This window comes from Lepus europaeus, chromosome 2 (assembly GCF_033115175.1).
Source record: "Lepus europaeus isolate LE1 chromosome 2, mLepTim1.pri, whole genome shotgun sequence".
Taxonomy (NCBI): Eukaryota; Metazoa; Chordata; class Mammalia; order Lagomorpha; family Leporidae; genus Lepus; species Lepus europaeus.
In genome coordinates this window covers 92,420,727-92,437,410 of record NC_084828.1, presented here as the reverse complement: position 1 = coordinate 92,437,410, position 16,684 = coordinate 92,420,727, and the positions used below count along the sequence as shown (strand labels likewise).

At 48.7% G+C, this 16,684-nt stretch overlaps 1 protein-coding gene across 1 annotated transcript in view; it reads right to left on the bottom strand.

Moving 5' to 3' along the window:
- Positions 1-10,661: 10,661 nt before the first annotated feature.
- Positions 10,662-16,684, bottom strand: part of MASP1 (MBL associated serine protease 1) — a 72,018-nt gene continuing 65,995 nt past the window's right edge. The window contains exons 13-15 of the mRNA XM_062210275.1: positions 15,553-15,620; positions 13,589-13,688; positions 10,662-13,213 (exon numbers count right to left, since the gene is read on the bottom strand). Coding sequence (XP_062066259.1) covers positions 13,023-13,213; positions 13,589-13,688; positions 15,553-15,620 — 359 coding nt within the window. The 3' untranslated portion in view covers positions 10,662-13,022. The remainder of the gene's footprint in view (positions 13,214-13,588; positions 13,689-15,552; positions 15,621-16,684) is intronic.

Genomic DNA, 16,684 nt, shown 5'->3' with positions numbered 1-16,684 from the left:
GTACAGAATCCGGTGCCCCGAACCGGGACTAGAACCCAGTGTGCCGGTGCCGCAAGGCGGAGGATTAGCCTATTGAGCCACGGCGCCGGCCTCTCTAGAAATTTTTAATCAACCCAAACTCAAAGTCTGGACCCATCACCACCTACTCCTCATTCACCTTCCCTGGCCCCATGGCGACCTCCATTCAACTTTCTATCTCTATGAAATTAAAAAGTTGAGCTGGTTTGTTTTAGCATATGTAGATCACTTCTTTTATCCCCTCATGTTTATTTCACTTTTTTAGGGCCATGGTAGCCATACTATTTGTTCTTCTGTGTCTCATTATTTTTCTTAGCATAATGTTCCAAAGGTTTATCCTTGTAGTAGTGCATATCAGAACTTCCTTCCTTTTTGAGACTTGACGGTACCCCATTGTCTGTGTGTGCCATGATTTGTGTATCCATTCATCCACTGAGGAGCATTGAGTTGCTTCTACTTTCTGCTATCGTGAATAAAGCTGCTATGGACATTGATATACACATATGTGCTTGATCCCTGTTTTCAATTTGTTTGGGGATTTCTTTTTGTTTTCCATGGAATGTCTGGGGAAATAGCTACCTCTCCCAGGCTGACTTTGTTCCAGAGAAGTCCTTCACTAATTAGCTGAGTATGCCTTGGGCCTAGCAGTCAATGAGAGATGAGAGTTCAAAGTCTTCTTGGGTCTTGCCTGGGACTGGTTTTTTTTTTTTTTTGTTTTTTTTTTTTAAAGTCCCTGGAACATGGAGCTGCTGTTGAATGTCTTCACTCCCCAAAGTTTCACTGCAGCCTCTCCAATGGGTCTTAGATGGTCTATTGCACATCTCTGCCTATAGTGCTTCCCCCAGCTATCTGTTGGTCTGCTATCTCCCCGCTGATGTCCAGAATGGAGATCTCTGTGTGACTCTGCAGGCTGAAGAGACAAGTCCTTCAGGTGGTCCCAGACAAATAAGATCTGTACTTTGCAAACAAGGCCTGCTTTTTCTGAGGGCAAACATTTGGAGCTGGGCTGCTACATCTTCCAGAATGGGACTGCGCTGCACCAAGGAAGGGTGAGTTAATGCTGAATAAAAGCATCTTGAAATTTCTCACTATTTTTTGTGTAGTTTTTTCTTGATTGGGCATTTGCTTGGTTGTTGTGGGCCTTTGACTACTTTCCATGCTCCTATGGGATTATTCAAGCCAGTTTCTGCTTTTGTTTTGCTTCCCCGGTGTCTCCATGGGGAAACATGAGCTGGAGACTTCCTATTCTGCCGTTTTGTTGCAGTGGCCTTAACTGCTCTCCTTGTTCTTACATTTGTTCCTATAGCCCAACCTCCACACGCGGCCACAGTGATTCTTCCTCACACATGCTGTTCCATGTGTTCCTCCTTGCAAGGCGAATTCCTGCTTATTCTTCAGTTTCCAGACTACACTATTTCCTCTGCATTTCATCCATGCGAGAGTAGAATTGAAGCATTCGCTGAGAGCTTGTATAATCCCCTCTGCTTTCCTTTCACACTCTCCTTCCAACTGTAAGGCTTTCTGATTCTTACACACACACACACACACACACAGAGAGAGAGAGAGAGAGAGAGAGCTCCTCAAATGCCGCCAGTGGCCAGGGTTGGGCCAAGGCTAAAGCTAGGAGCCAGGAATTCAATGAGAATCTCCTGTGTGAGTGACAGTGACCCAACTATTTGAGCCATAACTGCTGCTTCTCATGGTCCTCATTAGTAGGAACGTAGTGTCAGGCACTTTGGCACGGGACATGGACATTTCAACTGCTGATTCAGACAACTCCCGCAGGTTTATAATCCTGAAAGGCTATTTAGGGAAACAAATATTTGCCGAGTCTTGGGATGTTAATGTTAGAAAAAACATTAGAGACCCAATCACTTGATTTCACAGGGGACAAAATATCATCAGAGCATGGAGTGACTTATTCTAAGACCCACTGTAACATAGTGGGAGACCAAGGAATCCAACTCTCACCTAGTTTTAATCAAGAACTCTCTCTGCTCACTTGGACAGTATCTGCAACCTAAAGAGACCTCTTCTGTAGCCCCTTTTACAGCCCAATTATAGACTTGTTTATGGACTTAGCCCCTGTCTTGCAAAGACTTCTCTGGAATTATTCTTGCACACATTGCCACATGCCACATGATGAACTTGTTAGATGTACCCTGGATTTCATAAATAAACTCCTCAGGGACATTCCAGGATACATGGCCTCTCTCATTGGAGCTTCTGTGCACTGGTCTTGATGTTCAAAGCAGGAAGGGACCTACAGGCACTGAATTGTGGGTTCAGATACCAGAATCCTTAGTGTAGGGTCAGCAAGATGTGCTGGCTTGATACTTCCCTCAAATCCCGTAGGATGGGACCAGCTCAACAAGAGAGCCCTTCCTTGGAGGTAAGAGTCCTGTGAACTGAGAAGACCATCAACCTAGGAAAATTCCCAACATAATGAATCCACAAGCTGTATGACAAATTAGAGATGCTTAGATCTGGGGCCTTATTTTATGCATGAAGAACTAAAGACAGAGAACTTAAGAAACTATCCAGCATTGTACTGGGGTGAAGAGATTATGAAATTCAGGGTCAGGAAACACTTAAAACCTGGCTTTATTTAACAATTCTCTGACTGTGGCAGGTTCCTCAAGTTCTTGGAGCCTCATCTTGCTCCTCACCATAGTGGGAACACTGCTCTCTGCCTTGGAGGGCTGTTGTGCAGCATGACAGACAGTGCTGCCAGGGACAGCGCCTGCTCCGGAGCACACGCTCACGGCAGGCTCTTCCCTCTCCCTCTTTCCCTTTTAATTGGCAGCTTCCCCTTTGAGACCTGCAGGGCTTTCTCTCTCCATGATTTCAATTAAGTTCTGGGTAAACGTTTTAAAGAGAAAAAATGTGAGGCAAGAATTCACTTCCAGCCCAACATTGAGAACTGGTTTATTTTAATATGTGAAGGGTCATTCCTTTTCTTCCTCTCGTCTTTATTTCAAAGCAATGACTTCATTTTTCCAGAAGTATGGTGGCCACTCTTCCTTCTTCAAAGATAGCTATTTTAAAAGTCTCCTCAAACAGAAAACACCAGTGATTTCTGGGCTGCATTCCCATTGGATGGAATACCTCACAAGGAATTTAGTTCTTTTCCAAGCCCCATGCTGGTTCTCTGCAGGACTCCTTGCTAAGGAATTTCCTTTGGAGTCATTTTTGGCATTGCTTGGGTACTGCCACATGTACCAGGGAAATGAGACTTGCCTGTTGTGTGTCTATTTTGTGGTAGGGCCTCATGTGGGACGGTGGACTTGTGGTTGTGGTGTAGACGGTGTAAGGTATCTTCGGCACCATCTGTAGGTGTCTGGCGTGTAACATATCTCCCCAGGCAGACGAATTGATTAATTCACAGGCTTTTATTGGGGTTCCACTCCCGGGTGAGGTTCCCCGGTCCCAACAGAGCAACAGAGCGGGGGCCGGGGAAGTCGCGCGTCAGAGACTGGGAGAGCTCCTTTTATAGATTCAGGGCATGGGAGTTAAAGGTTGAGGTGGGTATGATCCTCATTGGTTGACCTTTAGGCACCCGCAGGGACCTTGACAAGGACTTTCTTCTCTGGAAGTAGGCCTCTCCATTCCCGGAAGTGTAGGCCTTCCCGTCTTGCGGATCCCAAAGCTACCAGACGGCACACTGGCCTGGAGACAGGCAGCCTGCATTTCAGCGCTGTTGCTGTTGGTGGCTTGGTCTTCCCCTCCCCTGGGCTTCAGCTTCTGCATTCTTAAAGTAAAGAGGAATGTGGTTTGAAAGGCACCTCTCAGCTTGGACCTTGCTCACAAAAGCCTCTGAGCCCAAACAGGCCATAGGGTATTTGGGCTGGTACCTTGACTTTGAGCCTCCCAATACACATCCAGTTGTCAGCCCAGGGCTTCGGTCTGCCTCGATTGCTTTCGAGGTTAACTCTCTTATATAAGACATCCCTAACAACGTCCTTGTCTTTCCCATCTGGAATACACTTTCATGCATCTTATTCTTTGACGTTTCTCTAGAGCCATTTGGGTTTGTAAAGGCAGTCGCCTTGGAAGGTGTTGCCGTATACAAGGACTAGTATGGCAGTGGTGCAATTTCAGTCTCTGTCTTATCGTCTCCTTCTAAAACAAGCCCTTTAATTCTTCACTCGGTCTTAATTGGGTCGTAGTGGTATTTTGAGAATGTAGTAAAACATTGCCTATTTTCAAGAGTCATTTGTTCAATGCATTTTTTTTTTTTTTGAGCGTATGCTACGTGTCACGCGTTGGTCCAGGCATTGGGCATATGGCGGAGGTAGAACAACAAAATTGCTGTTACTATAGGTATAGAGGAACTAGACATGAAAAAATGATGTACGGCATATTGGTGCTGAATACTAAGGAGAGGCAAAAAGTGGATGAAGTGACGATTCAGATTGGGTGTCTAGGGAAGGTTTCACAAAGAAGATGGCAATTGACAAAAGATGAAGCAGCTGAGTGAGGGGAGTGGCATGGGCAAAGGCCCTGAGGTAGGAGCACTTTGGAATGTTCAACAACTGTGGGGAGTCCAATGTATCTGGGGCCACAGTGGTAATGGGGATTAGAACATATAAACCATAGCTCATCATAAGGGCATCGGTTTTAATCTGAATTAAGACAGAAACCCACTGGAGGGGCTTAGTTATCCAACTTACTATTGCCACATTAATACAGATGATAGAGGGAAAAAAACGAAAAAGAAAGTGGGTGCTGTTGGGGTGCTCACATCCCATACTGGGGTGCCTGGCATGAGCCCCAGCTCTGCTCCTGACTCTAGCTTCTTGTTACACACACCCTAGGAGACACCAATGAGGGCTCTAGTACTTGGGTCTCTGACACCCATGTGCAAAACCCAGATTGAGTTCCTAGATCTTGGTTCAGCTTCGCCCAGCCCTGGTTGTTACAGGCACTGGGGGAGTGAACCAGCAGATGAATGATCTATCTTTGTCTGCTTCAGTTTGCCTCTGTCTCTTTGTCTTTCATACATACGTAGCTGTGTGTGTGTGTATGTGTATGTACATACATATATATATATATATACATATATACTTTTTTTATTTGACAGGTAGAGTTATAGACAGTGAGAGAGACAGAGAGAAAGGTCTTCCTTCCATTTGTTCATTCCCCAGATGGCCGCTACGACTGGTGCTGCGCTGATCCGAAGCCAGGAGCCAGGTGCTTTTTCCAGGTCTCTCATGCGTGTGCAGAGGCCCAAGCACTTGGGCCATCCTCCACTTCCCTCCCAGGCCACAGCAGAGAGCTGGACTGGAAGAGGGGCAACCGGGACTAGAACCCGGCTCCCATATGGGATGCCAGTGCTGCAGGCGGAGGATTAACCAAGTGAGCCACGGCACTGGCCCTGCCCCTATATATATATATATATATATATATATATATATATATATATACTTTTTTAGTGGGAGAGGGAAGACTGGCTGTGCGGCTCCTAGAGCAGTCCAGTCAAGAAGCAATAGTGGCCTGCTCCAGGGTGGTGACAGCTGGAGCTGAATCTGGTTGTATTGTAAAGGTTGAGCTGAGAGGATTTGCTCATGACTTAGATGCGCAGGAGGAGAGAAAGGAATCCAAGAGGTACCATTTCTTTTTTTTTGTTCTGGACAACTGGGAAAATGGACTTTTTACTTTCTGACACAAGGAAGATTGTGTGAAGAAGGAACACATCTGGGGCAATATCAGGAGCTTGATTCGTGACATGTCAAGTCTGGAGTACTTTTTTGATGTTCTATTAGATGTTAAATCTGGAAACCACCGAGGTGACAAATGAGTATTCGTATTCGTGCCTGGAGTCCAGAGAACAGCCCCAAGCTAGAGATGGGATTGTAGAGTCGTCAGCATTCAGGTGACGGGAAACGTCATGTGACTGGGTAGAATTATTCAGGAAGTAAGGGGTAGGTAGAAAAGAATAGAGACCTAAGACCTGAGTTCTGGAAGGCTCCATTCGTAGAGCTTGGACAGACAAGGAGAAACCAGCAAGGAGGCTGGGGAAACTGAGGCACAGGTAGTACATTAGCTTCAGTTCTCTGAGCCTAAGCAGCAGAGCGAGGACTTCAGAGCCAGCTTCCCAGTGCTTTCCAGTGACTCCAATGCTTTCCATCTTCTCTCTCATGGAACCAGCTCCTTGGGGGTCCTGTTGATGCCCCTTGCAAGGGACTCATTGTGTCATCAAGTCTGAGTAGGACAGACTTTGATCTTTATTTTTCTCAGGGTGTTTGAAGTGTTTCACAATTTTAAAATGTACTTGAAGTCTTAGTGGGAGGCCTAGACTGCCATCATGGACTTGGGCCTTGGCCATGCAAACCCAGACCATAGGGAGATGTCAGAGTTGTTTAAAGGAAGGATTTGGTTGTCTTGGATCCCACTGGCAGGCCTGAACTGTGTGTGAATGCTTAAGGGGTAGATATTAAATAAGCCACAGGGTCCCAGGAGATGGTGGAGTAATGTCGCAGGACAAATGGCCCAAGGGGAGATGAGAATCCTCACTTTCAAAATAGGCCATCGTTGCTGAAACCACGGGCCTGGAGAGCCCCACTGTACCTCTTGGGTTGCTAGGGCTGGTTCAGCCTGCTGCAGGCCTGTTGGTAGGGGTTGGGTGTCACAACCTCTGACTTTGCAGAAGTACCTCCTGGGCCTGGCAGACGTTGGTGGGGGAGACATGCTCCCGCCTGCACCAATCTGTTCATGCTTCAGCCACTTGCACTGGGCACCACCCGTCCCTCATTCTAACACCTCATTCCTTGGCAGGGGGTGGGATGGGGACTCTCTGGGAGCCTTTGTGATCTGCCTAAATGTTGAAATGGTTCTGGTCTTTTTCCTGGGATCAGAAGCTCAGTGTTGGGAATTGAGCTTGTTTTTTTTTTTTTTTAAAAAAAACCAAATGACATTTGCTTTATCTTTTTGGAAAAAAAAAAAAAAAAAGGCCAATGCATTCCAGATGCAGGAAATTGTTTCAGAGGCCCTGCTTGTCTGCTTCCCTCAAGCTCAGAGAATCTGTGGATTCCTTTCCAGGTACAGGCTCTGGTGCCAACAGCACACAGAGAGACCAGGGACTTGGAAGACGAGGCTGCTTTTGGGCTAGGTCTTTGCCCTGTTTCCTCTCTACTCCTCTCTCACTTCTCTCCGAAGTGTTAGCAGAGGCAGGGGCTGCTGAGGGACTCTCCGCCAGGATGTCTGCCTCCTCTCTATCTCATACCAGATGAATGACCAAAGCCAAAGACCCAAGCGTGACAAACAGAGGGCTCCCAACATTCCTCCATATCAGCAGGAGAACCTAGGCAGTGGTGCTCAACTGGAGGCCCATTAGAATCACTGGAGAATGGGACAGGCGCCAATGAAACGGGTAAGATGCCACTTGGGATGCCATAGCACATACTGGAGCGCCTGGGTTTGAGTCCTCGCACTGCTGCTGATTCTAGAGTCCTGTCAGTGCACACCCTTGAAGCCAGCAAGTGATGGCTAAAATAATTTGGTCCCTGCCACCAACATGGGATACCTGGATCGAGTTCCTGGCTCCTGGCTTCATTCTAGCCCAGCCCTGTTGATTATAGTACTTGAGGAGTGAACCAGTGGATGGAAGCACTCTCTCTCTCTCTCTCTCTCTCTCTCTCTCCAATCCAAATAAATGAAAACAAACAAACAAACAACAACAACAAAAAAACCAGATAATTTAGAATCACCTGTGGATCTTTTGAAAACACCCAGGCCATACTCAAGACCCATTGTATTGGAATCTCTTGGGTGTGGGAAGCAGACATTGGTATTTGTTTAACGTCCCCAGCTGATTTTTAAAGACACTTTATTTTTTAATAAACACTTTATTTTTAGGCTCGTTTTAGATTTACAGAAAAGTTGTGAAGATTTTTGGGCAAGTTCCAATATGCCCTACAACAGTTTCCCCTTTTATTAACATCTTACTGTATGTAGCAGGGCACATTTGTCACACTTGATGCACTGCTTTGACTGACACCTTATTATGAAGCAATGTCTGTGCTTCATTCAGGTTTCCTTGGTTTTTACCTAAGGCCTGTTTTTCTATTCTGGGGCTCCATCCAGGACACAGCGCTGCACTTGGTGGTCGCACCTCCTATCTTAGTGCCCTGTGACTGTTACAAAGCACAGAAAACTGCATGGCTTACAGATACCAGCATTCCTTGCACAGCTCTGGAGGTCAGGAGTGGGCAGGCAAGGGGCTGCCCGTGAGGCATGTGCTAGAGCGGGCTCCCTGGCCTGTGTCCAGCTTCTGCTGGTTGCTGGACACCCCTGGCATCCCTGGGCCACAGCTGCAGGACTTCAGGCTCTGTTTCCATCACTGCATGCAGTTCTCCTTGTGTGTGTCCTTGTTTCTGTGTCTCTTTTCGTAAGGACCCTGGTCCTAGTGCATTATAGTCCTGCCTCCTATACACACACACACACACACACCACACCACACCACACACACTCGCCCTTGGCCTCTTCTGAACTATGACACATCGACAATGGTACAGTTTGCAAGCAAGGTCACATGAGGGGGCTTCTGGGGTTAGAATTTTAACACATCTTTTTTTTCAGGGACACAGCCCAACCCATTCTAGCCCCTCTTGGCCATGACCGTTTGTTAGCATCTTCCTGCTTTTGATGACCTCAGCAGTTTTGAGGAGTATTGATCCAGGGCACTGTAGACTGTCCCCCAAGTTGGGATTTGTCTGATGTGGTGCTCATGATTAGACTGTGGTTAAGGGATGTGGGGAGGAAGAACGCCTTTCCATCATAGCACATCAAGGACCCAAACCGTCAACACGACTTGTCACTGTTAATTGCAACCTGGTTACCCGGATGAGTCATTATCAGGATCTCTGACTGTCAAGTTGCTGGTTTTCCCTTCCTTCCATCACTGTACTTTTTTGAAGGAAGTCCCTCTGTGCTGCCAACACTTAAAAGACAGAGAATGATGTTCCATCTCCTTGAAGGCAATGCATTTAAATAAATTATTTGCCATTTTTTCTTCATGGGAGATTTGTCTCCTCTCTCAGCTTTCTTATTTATTCAATCATTTATTCATAGACATATATACCCTAGTATCTATTTTATGCTTTTGGGTGATTATCCAGTACTATTTTGTGTGCTTTCTTGCTCAAATCATCCTAACTTTGGCCATGGAACTCTTCCTGTTGGCTCTTGTGTCTCCTGGACACAGCTCCAACGCTGTGAGGTTCTTGGGGTACCCTCTTACTTTCTGGTACTGCAAGATTCTCCAGGCTCATCTTGTAAATTTCTTGCCCTAGCCCCAGAAGCAGCCAGTTCCTCAAGCAGTCCTTGTTATTTTTATTGGAGAATGACATTAGACACTACTATGGTTTGAATGTGGGCTAAGAGGTCGGTGTGTTGGAAGCTTGTCCCGCCACTCCCAGTGTGGCAGCGTTCAGAGGTGGAGGACCTGTAACAGGCAGAGCCTAGTGGGAGACTGTTAGGTCACTGGGGGCTGTGCTTTCGGGAGGGATTAAGGTGGCTTTCAGGGGGCCCCAGATGCTCTGGCTTCCTGCTCCTCCTGATTTCTCCTTCACACATATGACCCTGCCGTAAGCTCATTTGCCACTATGTCCTCACCAAAGGAAGTCAGTGCCGGTGCCACGCCCTTGAACCTCAAGAGCTATGAGCTAAATAAACATCTTTTCCTTACAAGGTATGCAGCCTGGGGCATTTTTTTATAGTAACATAAAACAGACTAATGCCTGAGCTAAGATTTGGGAGCTGGGTGTGCTCGTGGCTGTTGCTGTGTTGCTGCTTCTAGGCTGGGTCACATTTTTAATCTCACTGTGCTTCAATTTTTCACCTGTAAAGTGGAAGCTGTACTAGCCCTTTTATTATGGGCTGTTGTGAGGGTATTATCAAAAGAACAGGTGTAAGAGCTTAGTGCAATCTCACTCAGACAGTAAGCGCTCAAAATGGCAGGGACTGTTATTTCCCATAGAACTTTTTATATTTGAGCTACGTTTACGGTGTCAGAAGTGTTTGTCCCACTTGCTAATTCATCTGATTCAACGACTTCAGACCGGAGTAGGACAAATGTTACTTTGCCAGTTTATAGATGGAAAAAATAAATGAACAAAAGAGTGAACCTATGCTGCACCAGGGCCGTCTAGATTTCCTCCTCTGACTCTTGCCTACCTTTTACCTGAAAGACTGGAGTTTCTCTGGTTCCTGGCCCCCTGTCCTCAGTGAATAGGATTAGCTCATGGCACAAAGAAAGCATAGGCTCCAACCCAGAGCTGGCCACCCATAGGCAAGGGGCTGTTAGCTTCTGAGTCAAATAGTGGATATACGTGGGTATAAAAACTATACCTATGCATATGTGTGTGTGTGTGTATGTGTTATTCAGAATGTGTTTGGCTATCAAGAAACGAAATTTGGGTGCTAAAACATTGGCATTCTAGAATATTTTGGTAACTTACAGGAACAGTAAGATGGGGTGTTCAAACACAACTGATCTGAAAAAGCTAAAACATGCCTTAAATTCATCTTCCCATCATAGTCTCTTTCTGTTCATGGTACAATGACCCTGATCAAATAGGGTCAATGTTGAAAAATGAAAACAACTCACCAGGGCATGAGAAACACAGAGGCCAAACGAGGCATTTTGACTCAGTGCAGATGTTTATTGGAACAAATGTGTAGTTTCCCATAAGCACAACTTCTGTTGCTAATGAGATCCGGGCATGAGCATTACTGCTAACAACGCCACTTGTGGTCAGAAACCATCACTTTTGTTATACAGGGAGGTCGATTTGGGTTGCAGAGAAGAGAGAACCTTTTTGGAGGCAGGACTTTTAAAATTGGAATGGGCTACACGTGGAGGTAGTGAGTTTCTCGTTCCTACGAATATTCAAGAATGAGGCCCTGGAGTTAGAGAAGGCAGTTGTAGTGGGCGCTCTGGCCCTCTGCTTCTCCGGTGCTGGGAGAGATTTGGGTGTCCTGGACCTTAACAGCAGTAGAAGAGTTGGGACCTGTCCCATGTGGCTTTGGATCAAGGGGAAACTGAGATTCCAAAGCCACATAGAGCTTTTTTCAGAATCGGGATGGAGTTGCAGGTGGGAGAATCAGCAGGGTGAACCAGGCCGGACAAGGTCAGTATCTGCACTCACAGCCTGAGAAGGTTCTAATCCAGTTTGGTAATCGGCTCTAAGATGAGAGACTGTTGCAGGTATGCGCTCTGGTCCGCAGGGTCTGCTACACTCTGTGGGTGGAGATGGTAGGTTCTGAGGAAAGCTTGAGTGGACGCTGATTCCTGTTCTCTCCCCATCTGCACAGCTCTTCTCCATCCTAGCTTTGGAAATGCCCCTCCTCCTCAAGGCTCTGCTCCTGCACCATCTCCTCCAGGAAGCCTTCCTGGTGCCCCAGCCCCAGCACCTCCATACCAGAACGGCCTTCCTTCTCCCTCCATAGCAGTCAGTGGGAGCTCATCCCCTTAGCAGGTAGTCACATAGGTATGTGCCACACCCCCCACAAGGAGCTGCTGGGGGCGTGTGATGCATGCTCTCCCCATGTTCATGGTCCCTGAGGTCATCAGCACAGCCTGAAGCATGCAGGGCACCCAAAGCTAGCAGCTGAATGGGAAGCTGTGGTGTCTTGGGATGCTTCAGGTAAATGCAAAACTTTGCATCCCAATTCTTTGGCATTGAACAAAGAGCTCCAGCTTGCACGGTGAGTGTCTGTTGGAGCTGAGTCACGTTGCCATCTTTGCTTTACAGAATAGGCAGCAGAGCACAGAGAGGTAGACAGACCGGATCAGGGAACTACAGGCACGCGCTGAATCACCTGAGTGTCCAGCCTAGGGCTTACTACGCCCATAGGCTCTCTTCCCTCAGTGCCTTCCTCTATCCGTAGGAGACTTCAGCAGCTGCAGTCAGATCAAGGCCTCAAGTCTTCCATGAAGATGGGCACCTGGGGCTTCTGCTCCTTCAACACCTTCTAGCTTGGAGCTCTGGAGGGGATGGGTTCCCTAGAAGCTTTCTGAGAGATGAGGTGACTCCTGGATGGGAGAGGCATTCTGTGTGTGTGGGGAGGGGGCATTCACGGCCTCACATGGCTACGGGGTGTAGGGTATTGGCTGCCTGGGGCTAGCTATGAATGTGAAGAGGGAGGCTGTGAGTGCCTGAGGTCCATCCTCCCCCGCCCCTCCCAGGGCCCACCTGTGTAGGAAGGGAAAGAAGGCTGGGTCCCAGAGCGGACGCTGCCTAGGTACAAGGAGGGATCCCTTGGCCAGCACTTTTCCTGGCTATGTCCCCGGGAGCCAGGCATGGTGGCTGGGGTGGGTGCCGCATTTTGTGTGCATCAAATCTCCTTGAACCTAGTGGAATTTTTGCCTGTGCTTACTTCTCACTAGAGAGACGATGGTCTCATTGTGCCCTAGATAATCAGAGCTGGGAGGGCCCTTGGAGCTGGGATAGGGCAGGGGAAAGGACTTGCATAGGGTCACCCAGGGAGCTGGGGGCACAGCTGATTCTAGAACCATGAGTCTGACTTCCCAAGTCACCCTCCCATTCTCCCTCCTCCTCTGCTTCAGCGCACTCACAATTTCATCTCTAGTTCATGTCTGTAACTGCGCTGCCATGGGACATGGCAGGAGACTCTGCAAGGTGTCTCCTTTGCTTCCTTAGAGGGAAGGGCAGGGATTGGGCTTAGGAAAATTGCACGGTGGCCAGGAAGCCCAGAGCATCCGGGGTCAGATGAAGGCCCGGGCGAGGCTGAGGGGGAGGAGGTGTCGCTAGCTCGCCCTAAGGACCAGCCAGGGGTTTATAGGGGAATTCTGTCTGCGGAGTCGCGTTTACAGAGCCCTCAGTTTATGCCAGGCGCTGTGGGAGCGCTCTGAGCGTATTAATTAATGTAGTCTCAGCAGGCGTCTGGGAGGTAGGTAAAGGGTGACATTCCCCTTACAGATGAGGAAACTCGCGGGGCAGCCACCCAGGGAGCCATGCAGAGCGGGCAGGTGCCGGAGCTCAGTTCTTCACTCCGGTGACCCTCTGGATCCAGTCCTTGTTGTGGTAGATGTCGGAATACACCCCGTAGCGCTCCTTCTTCCCGCAGTCCTCGCCCCAGGACACTGTGCCCACCAGGTACCACTGGCCTCTTTCTCTATCCAGGGTCACCATGGGGCCTCCAGAGTCGCCTGCACAGGCATCCTTCCCCCCTGGATAAAAAAGGGATGCAGATCAAAGTGAAATGCCCCGTTTGTGCGGACCCCATTACAAAGGAGGTCTGATTCCGCTAACTTGTAGTACAGGGATTTGGGCACTAGAGGGCGCAGCAGACCATTTGACCCAACTCTGGGCTCAGCTGTCAAGGAGACTTGAGAAAGCTCTGGGTCAGTGTGTCTTCTTTTAGAGGAGATAGAGCAGGCTTCGGAAGGAAATGACGGAGGAAATTCCTTAGCAGCCCTCTCCCCACGACCTTCCTCCGTTTCCCTCCCCTCTCCCAGGCCGACCAGACCAACCACGGCTGGTGGCGGTGTCCACACAACCCCGTCCCCACCCCCTGCCCCGTGTGTCCCATGCCAGCCTCTCACCTGCCTTCTCGCCGGCACAGATCATGTCCTTGGTCACCTTCTTCTGTATCTGGGCGTAGGCCTCCTGGCAGGTGTGGTGATTGACAATCGGGATTTCAATCTGGAACACAAAGCTGTCATCATCCCTGTCCCTGGCTGCTCCTTCCCCACCCCCCATTCGGATGGTTACAGTTCCTGGGAGAACCCGGAGATCAATGTTCTGTTACAGTCTCCACTGTGAACCTGCTGTGTGGCCCCCCGGGGCAAGTAACTTGTCCTTGGGGGGCCTCCATTTTCCCATTTCTAAAATGGAGGTGACCATACTTAGCTAGCACATGCGTTCTTTTGAATATGACGATGCATAGGAAGTCTCCAGTCAACCTTGGTGACCCCCTCCCATTGTTGAGGTCTGGGGCCATGGGATCTGGGCTTGTGGCTTGGTCACCATTTCTCAGACCTCTAAGGCTGTTTCTTTATGTGAAAAATGGCAGTCACACAATATGACATTGTAACCATGAGGAGCTGTGCCCAGAGGAAGTGAATGAACAAGTGACGTCAATGAACAAGTGATGTCCACACACTGGACAGTGCTGGGTCCCCAGGGGCTCTTGTTGGTTTCTCTGCAGCCAACTCTCCCCCTTTGCTACAGTATAACCAGACATTGGCCCTGGGGCTTGTCCATTTCTGTCTTACTTTGTTTGCAGCATAGGAGATACTCAGGGAATTTTTTAAATTGAGGCAATGAATTGTTCTGTAAAAGTAAGGTTTTGGAATTGCTAGTGGCCTTGAGGCTGGAGAAGCCGTCTGGAATAAAAAGAGGGAGCATACGAGACTTGTTCAACCCAAGCAAGAATGAAAGGGACCTGGTGCCCAGATGTACAACCTCTGCCTGCCCTTGCTGATGGGGAGCCAGAGGCCATCCCGGCCCTTCCCTCGGGGAGTGTGGAGAGGAAGCTGGGGCAGGCTGGGCATGAGGTGACGTCTCTGGGACCAACCTCTTGCATTGCTCAGGCATCGTGGGAGCATCACCTCCTCTGGGGAGCTCACCAGAACCTCCGAGGCAAGGTCAAGTCCCGAGCACCCCACACTTCTCCTTCAGCACCCTGTTACACCCAGCACTCATTCCCATCTGTCCCAAGTCCAGGGAGGCCAAAGACCCGATCAGTCCTTCTACCCTCAGCATACCCAGTAGCCAGTACAGTGTCTGGTACCTGGGAGACACCAGGTAAACACCTGGGAGTTAAGGACGGAAGGGGTGAGTGGTTGCGGCAGGTGCAGAATTTGGGAGTATATTAAGATAATACGTGTTGAAGGATTTTGAAACCACAGCGCCAGAGAACCAGGTGCTGGCCAAGCCAGCCGGCTCTTACAGGTTATTGAATGTTGTCTCTGACTTTGCACCTTGAGATCACATACCGTGGTCTAGATAGGCAGACTGACTTGTCTCAGGTCACCCAATAAATTGGTAGGGGCCAGGACACGGGGCCATGACTCTTTATGCCTAGGTCAGAGTTCTTTTCTGAAATAATAGACTGTGGACTTCCAAACGCGATAGTCAGGTTCATTGCTGTAGGGATGGCGGTCGGCAAGCATCTCGGCTAATTTGGTCTTTATCCTCACGGTGGACACATGAATATGAGCCTTTGGCATATCCAGACCTGCTCTTTTTCGGGAGAATGTCCATAAATGTAGGCTTTCATAAGCTATAGGGCACATTGAGCAGTGTTTTGGAATTAGAGCCTGTGACATGTAGAAAAAGTAAAATCAAGCTTTCTGGGGTTCAGAGCCCAGGTGAACTCTGAAGGCGAGTCTGAGCCCCAGTGTCTCCCTGTAACACACCCACACACCCACACCCACACCCACACCCACACACACACACACGGCTTTGGCCATGCCTCTGATTCCTTGAGTGGGCAACCTGGAGCAGCGAGGTCCAATGTCAGGCTAAAGTGCCACTTGTCTACAGGCTACTAATTGAACTTCACCTCCATCAGCGTCTCCGGGAATCTGTGCAAGAACTGCTTTCCCCAGCCGCTGACGATGACCATGGCTCCTGGAGGACAGAAGACACTGTGAGAGAGGGGAGGCTGTCTGGGGGGTTTTCAGAAGCCGGCACCTTGCAGCCCCTCGATCCTTGGTCTGCGGTAGGAGTGCTGGATTTCCTCTTAGAGAAAGACAGCAAGGTGGGGAGGAAGGTGGGAGAGCCTGCTGGGCTGGAAGCAACCTGGAGCAGAGGGGAGGGGCCTTGTTTCTGTGCCACGTGGCCTGGGTTGTTGATGGGGTGGTCTGTTCTCTCCCGCCCACGGATAGCACGGCATCTGGCTCCACACGAGCAGGAACGCGTTGTCTGCTCACTGCTGCATGGTAGGTTTCAGTGAATGCTTGTAAATCAATGGAGAAGCCCAGGCAAGTCAACAATGTGCTACATCGTCTTAAGCCAGCCTTGTCCCCTCTCTGCCAGCTAGTAAGCCTCCGGTTCCCTACCTACAAAGATAAAGAGACTGGTCTTGAGGTTCTCTAAGGCCCCTTCCAGTTCTGACCCCCAGAAGTCTATGAAGTTGGCAAATCTAGGGAAAGTGTGGAAATGGGTGGAACGTTGGTAGAGGAATTATTTTCTTATTTGGAAACAACACTGGACTCCAAGTCAGAAAACTTGGACTCTAGCCCTAGATCTGGTTCTTATAAGCTTTATCATGGGTGAGTCACTTCACTTTGCCTAGCCGCAGTTTGCTCAGCTGTAAAATGGGGCTGCAGTGTCACCTGGCAAGGCTTTAATGAGTAGCACATCAGTTAAAGAATGGGACGCACGTGGCGCCCAATGACTCAGAGCAGTTCTACCTCTGCCTCGCCCATTGGCTCACTTTTCCTAAAAGCTTCTCAGATTCCATCCTAACCAATTTTTCCCTTTTTAAAAAATACGTATCCCTGAGCAAAGGAAGTGACCTATGAATTCAGCATGCAAAGGAAGCCAACTCCTATGGGTTGGGCTCTTTTTGTTGGACACATTTAAATGTATGAGGGCATGCCAGAACATTAGGGATCAAAAGGAATGAAAAGCAAAGCAGAGAGTTCCCATGAACTTTCGGAAGACCCCTGTGTCATCTCATGTAACTCTCA